Genomic DNA, 16,404 nt, shown 5'->3' with positions numbered 1-16,404 from the left:
AAAAACTAAACTAAACTATATTTGAAGTTTAGTTTTAAAAACTAAACTATTATAAAAAGTAGTTTAGTGCACTTTAATTATTAAAAAAAAACTTATAATTAGGAAATGTTCTAAATAATTAGTTAGAACTAAACTAATAAATAATTAAATTGGATTAAAATAGAAAAAACTAAATTATTTTTATAAAAATTGAACTAAAATAAATTTTATGTTCAGTTTTATAAATCTAAAACTATTTTCTAAGGAGTAATTTGTTAGACCAAACTATTAATAAAACTGAATTTTTATTATTAATACATTTTTCATAGCTTTTCAATTTTGCCTATTGCCCACTTTTAAGTAAGTATACTAGTGGTTTAATGTTACTGTGCACAACTACACAATTTTTATTAATTTACAAGATTAAAAGAAAATTAATTTTCATTTATTAATTGAATAAAAATTTATATACCTTTCATAATTATTACTCATTCAATATTTTTAATATAATTATTATAAAAATTTAAAAAAAAAATGTATTATATATGTATGTACAAACTTCTCTCTTTATTATCCAAATAACTTTTTTATGCTAAAAATATTATTAATTTAATAAAAAAAATTATAATATTAATTAATTGAGTTTAACAATTGAGTTTACAACATTATAAAAGTAACGGTATACATTTTTATAATATTTTTTAAAAGTCATACTATTTTGTAAAGAACGTATTAACTTAAAAAAATAGTTACATATAATATTTAGATATTATTTTTAAACTTTTATTTAATAATTAATAAGATCAGTAAATTGATTGAAAATTAATAAGATTTGATTGATTTTAAAAAAATATGAATAAAATATCTATCATGTGGACTTTTATCAATGTTATACTTGTTTTACATTTCAAGCTATTTTAAATTTAATTCATAATTAATATCAATGATTTGGTAGTTCAATTTAAAAATGTTGATCTTAAATTTGTTTTTTTTAATGTAGTTCAATTTAGTTTATAGTTAATAATAGTTTAATTTAGTTGATATTATAGTCTAGTTCAAACTCCTAGAACTATAATGAACTAAACTAGATAATAGTTTAGTTTAGTTTAATCAATATTTATTTTAGTTCAATTTAGTTTGGTGAACTATTTATTATAGTTTAGTTCAATTTAGCAATTTTAACACCCCTAGCGATGAAGATCAAGGGAAAACCCTAAATATCCCGTCAAGTGTAACAATGAATTGCCAGACACATCTGTGTGACATTTTATTATTTTCTTTTGTCCTTTTACATCATTTATGAGTTGGAAGACATCTTTGCTACAATACAAAATGACAAGCAAAAATTTGTCATTCTTATTCTTATTGATTGTCCATAAGAGGTAAGGATCGGAAATACAGAAGACATGTGTCCTAAGTTATAAGTTATCGAATTCATGTGTAAGAGGCAATTGTATAATACGACAGATTAAATGCAAATCCACATCTACATAAATTAAACCAACAAACCACTATATTTTTCTATATTCAACACATGTAATTAATTGATTTTAGGTTAAAACCTTTATTTGGTCCCTTATAATATTTTTTTGTTTCAATTTAGTCCCACTTTAATTTTTGATTTCAATTTGGTCCCCAATAATTTAAATCATTGAAACTTGGGACTTTCGTCCAAATGATTTAAACGGAGTTAACTGGTGGCCACGTGGATGCCACGTAAATGTCACGCAAATGGATCCCAAATTTCTTGAATACACTTGGAACCAGAACGGGCCGTTTTGGTTTCAAAACGGGCCATTCTGGTTCCAGAATTTCACGAAAAAAAACTCAAGATACAAAGCATTTCAAACACTAGATTTGGTAATATTATCAATGGGGATTGATAACTTTAATTGCTAAACATTTAGGCTATATAGTGTATCATTAAGGACGATGCAGTATATTACTAAGGACAATGGTAACAGGTTTTATTTCATTGTTAGTCAGACTGGAGTGAACCACTTACTACCAAATTGACTCTATACAGTCAAGGATGAATTTTTGAACTTTTTCAGTATATGTTATTTCATGTGCACTCTCAGTAATTTCTTTGAACTTTTTTAGTATATGTTATGTTCTGAATTTTTGTTTTCAGTTTCTAAACCATGTTTCTGTCTTTGAATTTATGATATGTTATGAATTTTTATTTTCAATTTTTGAATCACATTGCGGCATTTTGGTCAAGATTTTGAACTGGATAAGTTCAAATCAAAGAAGGATTTTAGAAGGTTTTATTTATTTGATTTTTTTTTAGTTTTATTCATAAACAATATTAATTTATTGTATTTTTTATTTATTGTATTTTTATTAATATATATATATATATATATATATATATATATAATGAGCAAAAAATACAATAAAAAGCATGAAGTTGGCGTTCTGGAAACGGGTCGTTCTGGATTCAGAACGGCCCGTTCTAGTTTCAGAACGACCCGTTCTGATTCACTCATATTGTGTTAAATTTGCATTTAGAACAGCCCGTTCCAGTTGTAAAATTAACACATAACATGTGCAAGCAGAACGGACCGTTCTGGTTTCAGAACGGGTCGTTCTTGTTCCACGTCTATTCATGAAATTTGGCATCCACCTGTGCATCTACGTGGCATCCACGTGGCCACCAGTTAACTCCGTTTAAATCATTTAGACGGAAGTCCCAAATTGCAATGATTTAAATTATTGGAGATCAAATTGAAACCAAAAATTAAAGTGGGACTAAATTGAAACAAAAAAATATTATAAGGGACCAAATAAGGATTTTAACCTTGATTTTATCAAAATAATTTATTAAAAATAACTAATTATGGGGATTGTTTGCCAAATATTTTAGTAGTGGTGTCTCATGTAAGAAGTGAAATGTTGTAGTGTGAATTTTTGTTAATGAATGTGTCTAAGTGAGTTTGTTGGTAAAGATAACGAGTCATTTCTTTGTAGCCTTAGTAGTAGATAGAAAAATAAGCCTTTGGTCTTTATTGTCAGAAGATTCCCCCTTCCATTATTCTTCTCTACCATGAATTTTGTAATATTAACGTTAAATTAGTAGCAACATTGCAATCAATAATCATAATCGTCTTGCATTTTTAACATGTTCTTTTCCCCCTAACTTTACTAGATTTTTCGTAATGAGTTTCTGTCTAATTATATTTCCAAGCTACTAATTAAACCATATATTAATAAATCATGAATGATTAATAATATAACAATAAAGTATCATCTATTTTACACACTTGTACATTACATGATGCGAAATATAGTATCATTCTTATTTTGTTTAGTTTGTTTATCAATCTACATATAAGAATTGAAACGGTGAAAATTGAAGTAATATATACATGTTTAAAATTTGAACTTTAAGTCGTCGCTGTAATTTTGATATACAAAAGGAAAATCTTTAACACAAAAGATACTAAATAGTACAGGATTTTAAATGATAAGTAATGACAAGGAAATAAAACCCTTGAAAAAACAATTACAATGCAAAATGCAAAATAAAACGGCCTGCTTAGCGTGTGTGGATCTCTAAATGACCATAATAGTTAAATTAGCAGAAAAATATAACTAAAATGACTATCCGAAAATAACATTAATTAAATAGTTAGATAAAAAGTCATTGATTCAATTGCACATGATTCTATTAAGCGATATCTCGAGTCCGAATCTTGTGACTAAAAAACCATAATTGATAAAAGAGATCCAACTAAAAACATAATCAAGATCTTCAACAAAAATTAACTACAAGTACAATCGATGAGTATTTTGTACTAATAACATTATTAAAAATAATAATAATAAAACAGCTAGGCATCTATGCCACACTCCCTAATAGAATCAACTGTGGGTCTTGGGTGGTTACTGCTTAGGCAAATTTCCCAGCAATACACAACAAAAATTAATGCCTGATAGCTAACCAATACTAACAATGAAATTCAACAGTAAACTAACGCAACCTTGCATATTCCTATACCAAACTTCCTCGGTGATAAAATTCCCCATCACCAATCTGTCGCACAACATTTCAACTAAAAGTCTAAAACAGAGCCCACAACTAAAAGTCTAAAACAAAGCCCACCAGAACAGAATCATTCAAACATTATAGCTCCTGCAGGTTAATAACTTGTGTCCCAAACCCAAAACATAATTTCCATCAGGCAAATTACCTTTCATTTATGACATTTGATCACAAAAGCACAATCTAACCAAGCAACTTGGATTGCCAGAAAACCAAGACTATAAATTCAATACACAGTTGGGCGCTTAGCTCCATATAGGAGACTTGCTCGAGGGAGTCTATTAAATCAGGCACAAGGAAGCAGAGCGCAATATGGTAAAACATGGTTATCGGCTTAGTAGAACACAAGAATGAAAGATATTTTCAATATACAAGCATATACATCTCTACCGGTGACAATGACAAGTGTACACAGCTAGGAAATCATCTCCAGACAGATGTTAGGCTTGACCAAAAATCATAACAGAAAAGTAGGCAGTAGATAACTAGATATAGCGACTTTCAGACATGATATTGAAATGATGCAAGCTACAATATATTACAATAATGATAAACAGAAAAGTAGGCAGTAGATAACTAGATGTAAGGACTTTCAGACATGATATTGAAATGATGCAAGTTACAATATATTACAATAATGATAAACATATTGGCAATTAAGACTGGCCCTGTAATGAGCAGAAAAGAAAACAGAGAGTAGAAACATGATAAGAAAATTTTATATAGGAAACATGTCCACTTAAAACAGCCATACCATTCTAAAAAGCAAAAGGTTTTATTTGTCGACTAATCCCAATTTTATCATATGCATGTCTACTACAAATGTACTATAAACAGGCTAAAAATCTTATTACATCAAACCAAACATCATATAAAATAAATCCACATAGCATTAATAGATTGGCCACAAGTATCCAGGCCCTTAGATTTCTATATAATCATCTTATTAATGTAAAAGACCATCCCTGTTCATCATATAACAGAAAAATAAAGCACAAAAACAATCTGAATGTAAACATCACCTAATGCATGCAAACCCACAACTAAGACAGTTGAAGTTAACAATAATCAACCAAGTAAAACCCTTAAATCAAGAAAGCTAGAGAATAATGAAATTACCATCCGCCAAAATAATTTTAGATATAGCATTAGCAACATGTACTTTAAAAAATGAGAACACAAAAAAAAATGCAAGAGCATAACTTCACTAGTTCAGCTATATAGTAGTCTCAAACTCTGTATAACAACCATTAAATTTATATCTATGGGTTTGGTGCTTCCCATCCTTCATATATGAATTTTCGCACATGGATACTGTGCAAATCAAGTGCCTATAAGAGTAATAAGACAATATTATTATATGAACAAATATCCTTACTCCTTAGTTAAAAAATAAAGAGCGCACCAGAAAATCTATCAGAGAAGAAGTCTGATTCTGCTAGCTGTCTTAGATTGTACCCAATCTATTGCCAAACAAAAGCAAGAAGAACACAGACAACAATAAATAAAAGCAGCCTCTTCAGATAATAATCTTGTTGCCCTTGATGTGTGCGCAGGGGATATCCATGAGCATGAACACCATGAAATGAATGAGAAAATCCATGTGGGAAACCAGCTGCTCCCCCATACATGGCCCCATCATGAAAACCATGCAACTGAAAGTTGAACAAGGACGGAATAAAACCACCAAAAGCCGCAGACAATGCGAAATTCCCAAATCTTGTGGTTGCCACCGGGGGTGGTGCAAATCCACCTCCCAAGCCACCCATAAATCCAAATCCATGTTGATGAAAATGATTTGTTTCGGGTGGAGGAGCAGTTTCAGGCCTCTGACCAGCCGGACGGTGCGGGATATTAACACCTGGAATAGATTTTGATCTTGGATCAGTCGAAGTCTTTCCTCTCCCATACAAGGGAACCAGCTTCTCCTCCTCCACAAGAGCCTTGCACACAGGGCATTCTCGCGACTGCGAGTGAAGGTGAAGCCATTTGTAAAGACAAGGCCAGCAGAAAAGATGACCACACAAAGTAATTATGGGGTCTTGCGCTAATTCAAAGCAAATGTTGCATTCAAAATTGGCAGCATCATTGTTATTATTGTTGCTGAAGTAGGAAGGGCTTGGGGGTGACCTGCCTGCTGATTCCCCAAACCCACTTGCCATCTACAAAACCCAAATCATCAGATGCCTATACACAATTTAATGACTAATGAGGGATCCAATAACATAAATATCAAGCACACACATGACAATCCTCGCACACCAAAAAAAAAAAAAAAAAAACAATATTCTACATGTGGTTTTCGTGAACCAAAAACCTATCCAGTTGTTTCATAACAAACAAAACGTGTTTTCAATGACATCCACATCTAAACGACGAAGCTCTATTGGTGCACGGAATTGAAAGTAACTGTCAAACGGAACAAAAATAAATAAATTATAAAGAAAATGATATATTTGTGTTAAGCAGAACATAAAAAATCAAACAAACACGAAAGAGGTAAAGGTGACGACATAGCTAGATACCGCTAGGGTGCATAATAAATAGTCAATCATAAAGTCTATCCTACATCAAAATTTGGAATTGCTAGAGAGATGAAAAATGAGGGTTTACAGATTCGGCGCATTCAGAAGGAAGAAGATGAAATCGAAAAGGAAAAGTGGAAATAGAGAGGTAGAAACCTGTGGAAAGCGAAAAATTGAGAGAAGAATGGATCGGTTGGAGAAGTCAATAGTCAATAGTGAAGAGAGAGGGTAATATGATTCATGAGTGACTTGCAATTTGGTTTATCTGATTCTGCAGAAAGGAAGGGATAGGAACCACGAACCTTCTTTCCTTTTACTTAATTTACTTATTGGGTACAAATCATCATTTAATTTATTTTTATTTTTTATCATCAGTGTTTTAAGGATTCATCTTAATCAACAGTCAAGTAAAATTTGATTAATAATTATTTTTCTCATGTATATAAAATAATGTAATGTTTTAAAACAATTGGGTGGAACAGCAAAAAATAAAAAAATAAAAAAAAATAAAAAAGACAATTAGGTGGATTAGTTCAAGATTGAAAAAAATAAGTACATATACAATTTTATCAAATTTTAAAGAATATTTATGTAATTTATTTAATTTTGTAATTAATATAGCCATATATATATATATATATAATTTATATATTTTAAAATTAACAATCTAGTTATTAATGTTATAAATTTAAAAATATATTTTGAATTAAATGATTCAATTTAATTATATTAAACTTAATTCAAAAGTTTTATTAATTTGTATGTAAGACTTATGTTGTTAATAAATAATAATGTTGTATTCACAATCATCGTAGTTTAAGATTTTTTTTTTTTACACACGTAGTAAAGAAAATAATAAATATATCATTTTATGATATAATTTTATTAAAATAATTTATCTTTTTAATAAATATATTACTTTTAATTATAGTAGTAGAATAAATTATGATGAGAAAATTTTTAAAAAACATTATTACATTAAAAAATAAGAACATGATTATTATAGAACATCTTCTAAATATTAAAAATGTACTACCATTTGGAGGCGGCCGGAGTAAATGCATCTACTTTATTGAGGATTAAGTAGGTGTTTTATTAATATATTTAATAAAAATGAGATGTATAAAAGGAAAGCATTTTTTTTCACGATTAAGGTTTTCGTACAAGTATTAAAAAATGTAATTAATATTTTAAATTTCATAAAAAAATTATATATTTATAAGATTTAACTTAAAATAATTATTTATTTTTTATAATATAGTACATACTACATAGTATTTATTTTTCATAATGATTAGATTTTTTTGTCATTTATATTCCTTTTATTTTTTCTCACACTACAATAAATATTTCAGAATTTAATAGAAAATGCATTTAATGTTTTAGATGGCCTTACCTGATTCAATTTAATTTCACTCTTTAATTTTTAAAAATATTTAATATTATTTTTCTGTTCAAATTGATAGTAATAATATTAATAAAATCGGTCGAAAGAATAATATTAAACATTATTTCAAAATTATAAAAATAAATTAAAATATTTAAAAATAGTTAAATCAAATTAAATATTTCATGAATAAAATAATTAAATTAAATAAAAATTTATCTAACATTTTTATTTAAATAAATTTGTTTTTCTTTTATTTATTTAATTATTTTATTAGATAATTCTTTTGTTTTTGTGATATTTTTCTTTTAATTTCAAGTACTCAATTTGTTATCATTGATAATCTTATTAAGGTAAATAAAATAAAATACAAATTTATTTAAACAAAAAAAATATTAGATAAATTTTTATTCGATTTAATCCTACTATTTTTAAAATATTTAATTTGATCCTCTAAATTTGGTCCTCTAATTTTTAAAAAAATATCTTATGTTATCATTCCATCTAATTTCATTAATGTTAATGTCAAAACATAAGGACAACGTTGAAAAAATTTAAAAATTAAAGGATCAAATTAATTTTTTTAAAATTAGTGTAATTAAATTAAATCTTAAAATAAATAGAAGGACTAAAAATATAAATTTATGTTTATCACACACATATATATAGAGAGAGATAAAGAAGAGTTTAAATAACATCGATGTAATTTTTTATCAACTATTATATCGTTCAATAATTTTCAATTAAATGTGAATTTTATTCATCCAACTGTTGAATTATAACTTTATATTACTTTGTATATTTATGTAAAATTTTGTTAAAATTTAACAATTTAAAAGTAATCAAAGTGTTCATGTTTTATATTTTGAAATGTATATATTACATCAATTTTGTTCTATAATAATGAAGTATTAAATCATCTTGAATTAATATAAAATTTCATATATATGATTTAAAAGTAAGAAACTTTCAACTTAACGGTAAATTTTAAAAGATTCATACTTAATTTAAAGTTATTGAACCATGTATAATTGGTATAAAAAAATTATATCGATATCATTTGAACCATCCTTCTACATATTTGTGTATATGTATGTATGTATGTATTTATCATAATTATTTCATATTAAAATATATACATGTTATAATCAATGAGATATTTATATAAATGGTAAAACTTTCTTCTATAATATATAAATTATAAAACAATAACCTTAATTTATTTAATAATATATTACTAAATGATATTACAAAAAATATTTATATCTTTAATGTATTTTAATTAATTTCTTAAACAAAATTGGTAAGATCTAAAAATACCATTTGAAAACATGGAGCACATAAAAGGTATTATGTTAAAAATAATAAAAAGATATGAGTTCAAAACATAGAATTTAGGCTCAACTATATCTTTGTTTCTTTTTGTTTAAATTATTTGTAATTTTAGTTTTTTTTTATTATAGATTTTTAGAGTCGATTAAACTTTCCTTTTTTAAAAATTAAGCAAATTTGTTTCTTTTATCATCTTCCTTTTGATTTCTCTTTTCTACTTAAAATCTTCGTTAATCAAATTTGATTAAATTATTTAAAACTTTTTTCTACTTTAAAATCGTCAACCAAAATATCAAATTTACTCAAAATATAAATATATATATATATATATTAAATACAAAATATATAATAACAAACTTTAATTCTATTATACATCAAATATACGATAGAAATAGAATTAATATCGCATTTACTTTTTATCTTATTCTATTTTGACATGATATCTTGTGATATCATTAACACCAAACTGGCCTAAGCGTATGAATAAAGGGAAAGGGAAAATTTTGTCGTGGTTAATTGGTTTAAGAACATGTCAAGGGTTGACTCGGGTTTGAATTTTGATCTATATTGGCTTTAAATTTCATCCCATCTCCTCATCCATTGGACGAGGACTAAAGAATTAGAAGAACAAAAGAATTTAAAGTTTGAACAGCTCCATGGCTTCTCTCGTTTTGTATTTTCCTTTTATAATAATCCTTCTAGACATAAGATGACAAAGCAAAGAAAACTCGCACAAACGCAATAACGTTAGTCAAGCCTCACACCCAACAATAAATAAATGACAGAGAATCAAAGTCTCCGTCTACGAACACACTAAACAAATCCTAATAGTGATTCAACATTGGTGTTCCAAATTCTATCCCCATTTTCACTCCCTTATATTCATATTATCACTTCATAAATTTACAATTAGGTTATCTCACAATCACAAACAAACACATTCCATCATAGATATTCTTATTCTTACGTAATGAAGAGCGTCAAATATTGGCTAATAGAGCACCCTTCTATCGTCTCCTTCCGCTGGAGTCCCACCCAGTCATACGGCGGCACGTGGTGGTTCCTCATCTCCGCCACCTCGTTCTACGTGGCCGCCGCCGTCACCCTCCACCTCCTCCTCAAGCTCTTCCGCCTCCGCCGCGGCGTTCCGCTGGGACCACTCCCGGCCGTCCACAGCCTGGCCATGTGCGTAATATCCGCCGCGATATTCGCCGGCATGCTCTTCTCGGCGGAGGCGGAAGCCCGCGACACGCGGTGGCTGTGGCGGCGGACGAGAACGACGTCGTTGGAATGGATGCTGTGTTTCCCACTGGGCACGCGTCCCTCGGGTCGCGTCTTCTTCTGGTCGTACGTTTTCTACCTGTCGCGGTTCCTCCACCTGGTGCGGACATTCTTTGTCGTTTTGCGGCACCGAAGGTTGTCGTTTTTCAGGCTGTTCAGCAACTCGGTGCTACTGGTGATGTCGTTTCTGTGGCTGGAGTTCTCGCAGTCGCTTCAGGTGCCGGCGATTCTGTTTTACACGTCCGTTTATTCCGTCGTTTACGCCTACCGCTTCTGGACGGAGATCGGGTTACCCGGCAAGTCGTTTTCGTTCGCCGCCAATTTTCAAATGTTGCTGTTGGGCTGTAATCTGGTGTGCCACCTCGGCGTGCTCTCGTTGCATTACTTGAGAGGAGGCTGCAACGGAATCGGCGCTTGGCTTTTTAACTCTCTTCTCAACGCTGCTTTTCTCGTACACTTCTTGAAGTCCTATGCCAACACTCATTGCACAAGGAAGCCTACTTGAACAATGAACAATGAAGAGGCCTATCCCAACATAATTATATTATTACTTAATTTAACGCCTTAAGTCACTAATTAATAATTACTTGAGGATTTTGTAATTTGAGGACTAATTAAGCTTCATTTGCTGCCTCAGTTTTTTTTTTTTTTTTTAAACATATTTAGCTTGATTGGGTTCTTCGTTTTCTTCTACGTCAAATGTAATGACTCTGTTTGTATGAATACAGAGCTTGTAAAGCTTTCATTGACGGCTTTCAAATTGAAATTGTGCAGGTCAAGAGATAAATTCCTTAACTAATCATGGTACTTCTTTTGCTTATCAAAAAAAATCATGGTACTTCTTTTAACTATTTTAATTAAGGACCTTCGTGCATGGCACTGCAATTTTAAGAGGGTAAGTGTGTGTTTGCTTTTGCGTTTGCATCATGCTTTTTTGTCTCGTTGCTTTGGAATGTACGTGAACGGCTATATATAGAAACACACCAAGAGACTGTTCTTTCTACTCATCAAAATCATTGGAAAGGAATGTCTGAGATACGGTTCACCATTATAGATTTATGTAGTTGAGAACTGCACTGGCCACTGGGTGTCGTGTCAAATATGTTATAGTTGTTGATGATTTTTATTATATGTAAATTTAAATCTATGCGATACGAAACCATATTGCACTACTAGATTATTAAGAAATCACGTACGTTTTCATGTATTATTGGACAAATATAAATTAAAATATAAGAACTTTGACGAAAATCAAAAGCAGATGTTTTTATATGAATATTTTGTGCCGCACCAATTCCTACTATCAAATGTTTTTCAATTTAAATAACAATCAAGTGATTCACGCGTGAATTTCTAAACAAAATGACAATATTCCATGTCAAGGAGTGAAATCAATCATTATATAAAATAGCAAAATAAAGTGCCTCATCAACATGAATGTTGTTGTTTGAGTGGGAAGTTAAAAATTTATAGTTGAGTCACAGTTTATTAAAAAAAATAACTGTTTTGGATAAATAATATTTTTTATAATTAAAAATTAAATTATTAAATTATCCTACATTAAAAGAAGAAGATGTAAGATTATCAAAATAAACAAAGAATAAAATTATCTTTAAAATATATACACTAAAATATTATATCGACTTTATACATTGTCATAGATATTAAAATAGAAAATATATATGTCCAAGAGAATATATGAATTAACTTAACATAAGATTATTCTATTTTTTAATTAGTAAGCATAAATCAACTATATAAAATTATTTTAACTAAATTAGTTATATCAATTTTAATTTATAAGCATGTAATTGTATTAAGTTAAATCAAATTTAAATACTAACATGAAAAAGACACCCATTCATGCATTTCTTTTCTGGACTCTATACATGCATTTAAAAGAAGAAAAAATCAAAGTTGAGTTAAATATATCTATACATCTATTCATATTATAAAAAATATATATTTCAACAACTATTTTTTTTATCAGACATTTTTATCCCTCAACAACTTTATAATTTTAAAAAACCAGTCTTTCTGTAGTAAATAAAAACAAAAATAAATAAAAAGCTACCTACTAGCATGTACTTGTCTTCAAATCTTAATTGTTTTCATTTTTACAATTATGTTTTCTCAAAAAAATTTAAAAATAAATATAAAGACATAAAATGTCTCTTTCCTTATGTTTTAATGTGTGAGATATGTTCTTGCCGGGCATGAGGACTAATGAAATGTGGTGTGGATAATAAGGCCAGTTACGTATGAGGTATGCAAAACTAAAAATACTATGTCCTAATTACATTTAATCGTTAGCATAATTTAAAGTATTTAGATTTGACTTTTCTAGTGCCTATGATTCTAGAAACAGTTCGTCAGCTTAATAAATAATAAACTAATTAAGAGCCTACTAGCCAATTCATTATTATAAAAGGGTGCTATCAATTCATGAATTAATCGATATTTTAATTTGTATCATTTAATTTTAATTGCATTAAGATCACGTATGTACATACGCACATACGTTACATTAAATTCAAGCCAAGATATCATATAATCAACATCTTGGTTGCCAAGCAAACTTACAATCATTTGTGAAACAGAGTGAGACACACACCGTTATGGACATTAATTAACCTTCTATAAGGAGATGCTTTCCGTAACTCATCCAAAATGGTCACACACTCGCACTTTAATTCTTCTTGTCCTAGTCATTTTATGTTTTATTTTTATGAACTTCGTGCTATTATTACAAATATATTATTTTGTGATTAAGGCCAGCTTAGTTTTAACATAAATGGAATGAAATAAAATTTTATTTGTTATATGCATTTGTTAATTTTATTTGTGAATTTTAAAATTTTTAAAATAAAATTGTAAAACACAAAAAAAAGGGATAAAAAATATATATTTATTTTCATATTTTTTTTAATTTGTAAATTGTTAAAGTAAAAATTAAGTTATAATGTGAGAATTTTTCTCACTTATATAATTCATTTTAACGTTATCGGTATAAGATATCAAATACACACTCCTAATGTCGATATCTCAAGTATAAATTTTTTATATCCAATCTTTTGGACATAGCAATTTCAGAATAAGTAATATAATAAGTCTAATAATGTTTATTAAAATAAATTTTGATATTATCGTAAAATTTTATTCTAAAAAAAAAGTGACCTGCTAGATAATAAAACAAAACATAAAGAAGCAGCATTTTTTTTTTTTACATAAATACGGTTCACACGTGCATTCAAAGCTTCTTCTTTTTTTTAAACACATTAGGTAATTTCTTATGTAGAAAACGATGATGGCGTGTGTTAGATAATTTTGTTAAAAAAATATTTGTGTTGATTTGAAATAAGTTTGTCTGGAACATAAATTATTTGAAAATCTGTAGTAATATGATATTAAATTATAACATAATAAATTATATCGACAAAAAAGTTTTTTAAAAAAAATTGATATTAGTATTATTTACTAATGAATGTCAATTATGTTTCTTCACTTTTATTTATTTTATTAAACGAACTGTCCTTTGTTTTTTTTAGGACAACGTACTCACTTTTTTTTATTTTTATGCAAACGTACCCACTTTTTAAAAAATATCATTTGTGCGTTTTTCTACGGAAGAGGGGAGAGAGGTACCTCAGCTACCTTACCTATCTGCGTTTTTCAACATTTTTTTTCATTTAAAAAATAAATGGAAACACACATGTGAACTCGGTTTACGTGAAAAAAAAAAATATCATTAATCCACTTCTCACTTGTGTTTCCACGTGGCCTTCACATAAATTCTAGATGTCATTTTTTTTATCTTAAAAATGAAAAGGAAAAAAGTTAGTTGGGTATGGAAAATGCAACTTTTAGCTTTGTTTTCTGGTATTGAATACCCGGATTAGAACTTTATTTTAAAACGATCCTAAGTTATTAAATATTTTTAAAAGTACTTAAAAAAATGGATTTAGAATCTAAATTAATTTTACAAAAATTAATTTATAAAATGACGATTTTCTTTTACTTATCTATACTATTACGATGTTATTTTTAGATGTTATAAAATTTTTAATATATCTCCATCACGCTTGATATTTGCATTATATATATATATATATATATATATATATATATATATGAATGTTGATAGTTAGTATGAATTGTTGAGATAAATTGATTTTTAAAATTTAAAATTTGAAATTGATAGTTTATATTACTTTTTGATTAAAATATGTTAATTTTAAGTATGAAATTAATATTACCTTTGAGTGAGATATACTGATTTTAATTTTGAATGAGTTAATATTACTTTTTAAGTTGATTTTAAAATTTGGAATCAGTAAATATTACTTTTTATTTTTTAATGTCATAGCAATTATACTTCTATCAACCACATAGTTTCCAAACATCATATTTATAGTTATAAAAGTATAATATTTATAGAAATATAATAATGGTCAAAGGTTGAAACCATATTTGGGTGGTAAAGTCGACCGACTTACCACAACTATTCATCTCAAAGATCCTTTAAAGCATGCGACCCATCAAGCTAATAACGTTAAAGAAGCATTTACTAGGAGACAACCCAAGATTCTACCTTTTCTTTCTTCACCTATTTTGATTGTATTTCAAGCTTAAGTAGTTCAATTAGTTCAGCGTTTGATTTCTTTTGAATTTTTCCTTATGTTAGATGTTTGAGTTTTGAAACGGGTGGAGTTAGAGTTTATGTCTTGAAGAATTTGATGCTTTGTGATTTGTTTTATAACTCCACAACTTGTTACTTTACCTCATGAATTACTTACTCTCGAGAGTTGAATAAACAATTTTTAATTTGTGGGTCAAGGTATTATGTGTGGCAAAGCATTCTGGGTTTAGAATTACAATTTGAATATAAGTTTGGCTAAATTAAAAATTATGCAGCAAAATTTTCAAGTAAAAGGAACCTGCAAAATTGCCTTAAGTCACAAAAATTTGGCTTATGCGAAATCTTGAAGAAAACCATATCGGTCAATTTGTGCAATTTAGGCTTAAACAAAGAAATATTAGCTTAAGCGAGACTTTGGTCTATTAGATTTCGCCTAAATTTGGCTTATGCCAGATTTGTTATGCTTAATTCAAACTTTTCCCTTTAAGCTTTTATCTTTTAGGCCTGAATTTGGTTTAAGTTAGATTTGTTCCACTTAAGCCAAATTTTTCTCCTAAAACTTCTATCTATTCAGCTTGAATTTGGCTTAAGCCAGACTTTTTCCGCTTAAGCCAAACATTTCCCTTAAGGCTTTGATCTTTTTGGCCTGAATTTGGCTTAAGCTAGATATGTTCTACTTAAGCCAAACTTTTCCCCTAAAGCTTCTATCTTCTCGACTTGAATTTGGCTTAAACAAGAAATTCATTAAGCAACCTTTTGCTTATGAAGCCCGTGGCTCTTATTCCAAGATTCATGCTCTCATACTATTTACTTACAAAATAAAGATTGGATAATACATAGCAACATAAAAGATTAGAATTATTTATCATTACAAAATAAAGATTGGACGGTACATAACAACATAAAGACTACAATTGTTTGTCATTGCAAAATAAAGATTAGACAGTACATAAACAACACTGAAATATGAAATCATTTTCTCATAATCCTACTTTGTTCAAGACACACAAAATACACAATAACAATGTCATTGTCCGAGACAGTCCTACGACACAAACCAAAATAAATCATTTCCTTCTCTCATCAGCAAGCACCTCTTGTAACTTCACAATTTTGTTGCTTGCCTCTTCAAGTTAGTGTTCAATTCCATCTATAGACTCATCTTCTACATCATTTTCATAATCCTTATTTACCCATTTAAAAGGGTTCTATA

General features: G+C 28.4%; 2 protein-coding genes across 4 annotated transcripts; one reads left to right on the top strand and one right to left on the bottom strand.

Moving 5' to 3' along the window:
• Positions 1 to 5,216: 5,216 nt before the first annotated feature.
• Positions 5,217 to 6,867, bottom strand: LOC109788379 (uncharacterized). 3 transcript variants are annotated; one of them, XM_020347092.3, is made up of 2 exons: positions 6,709 to 6,867; positions 5,217 to 6,189 (listed from the first exon to the last, which is right to left on the bottom strand). In XM_020347092.3, the coding sequence occupies exon 2, from the start codon at positions 6,187 to 6,189 to the stop codon at positions 5,491 to 5,493; it is 699 nt and encodes a 232-aa protein (XP_020202681.1). In that variant the 5' UTR covers positions 6,709 to 6,867; the 3' UTR covers positions 5,217 to 5,490. The 3 variants fall into 3 exon arrangements, with proteins under 3 accessions (XP_020202681.1, XP_082930099.1, XP_020202682.1); XM_083073973.1 differs by having other exon boundaries at positions 5,217 to 6,214; positions 6,709 to 6,847; XM_020347093.3 differs by having other exon boundaries at positions 6,641 to 6,843.
• Positions 6,868 to 9,959: 3,092 nt separating this feature from the next.
• On the top strand, positions 9,960 to 11,347 carry LOC109788380 (fatty acid elongase 3-like). Its single transcript, XM_020347094.3, has one exon. The coding sequence runs from the start codon at positions 10,242 to 10,244 to the stop codon at positions 11,055 to 11,057; it is 816 nt and encodes a 271-aa protein (XP_020202683.2). The 5' UTR covers positions 9,960 to 10,241; the 3' UTR covers positions 11,058 to 11,347.
• Positions 11,348 to 16,404: the final 5,057 nt, after the last annotated feature.

The sequence above is a fragment of the Cajanus cajan genome, chromosome 4 (genome assembly GCF_000230855.2).
Source record: "Cajanus cajan strain Asha chromosome 4, NIPB_CcT2T_4, whole genome shotgun sequence".
NCBI lineage: Eukaryota > Viridiplantae > Streptophyta > Magnoliopsida > Fabales > Fabaceae > Cajanus > Cajanus cajan.
This window is presented reverse-complemented; position numbering and strand designations above follow the sequence as displayed.

What these genes read in the sequence shown, in the direction of transcription:
- LOC109788379 (XM_020347092.3), bottom strand. Translation starts at nt 6,189, where the DNA reads ATGGCAAGTGGGTTTGGGGAATCAGCAGGCAGGTCACCCCCAAGCCCT.
- LOC109788380 (XM_020347094.3), top strand. Translation starts at nt 10,242, where the DNA reads ATGAAGAGCGTCAAATATTGGCTAATAGAGCACCCTTCTATCGTCTCC.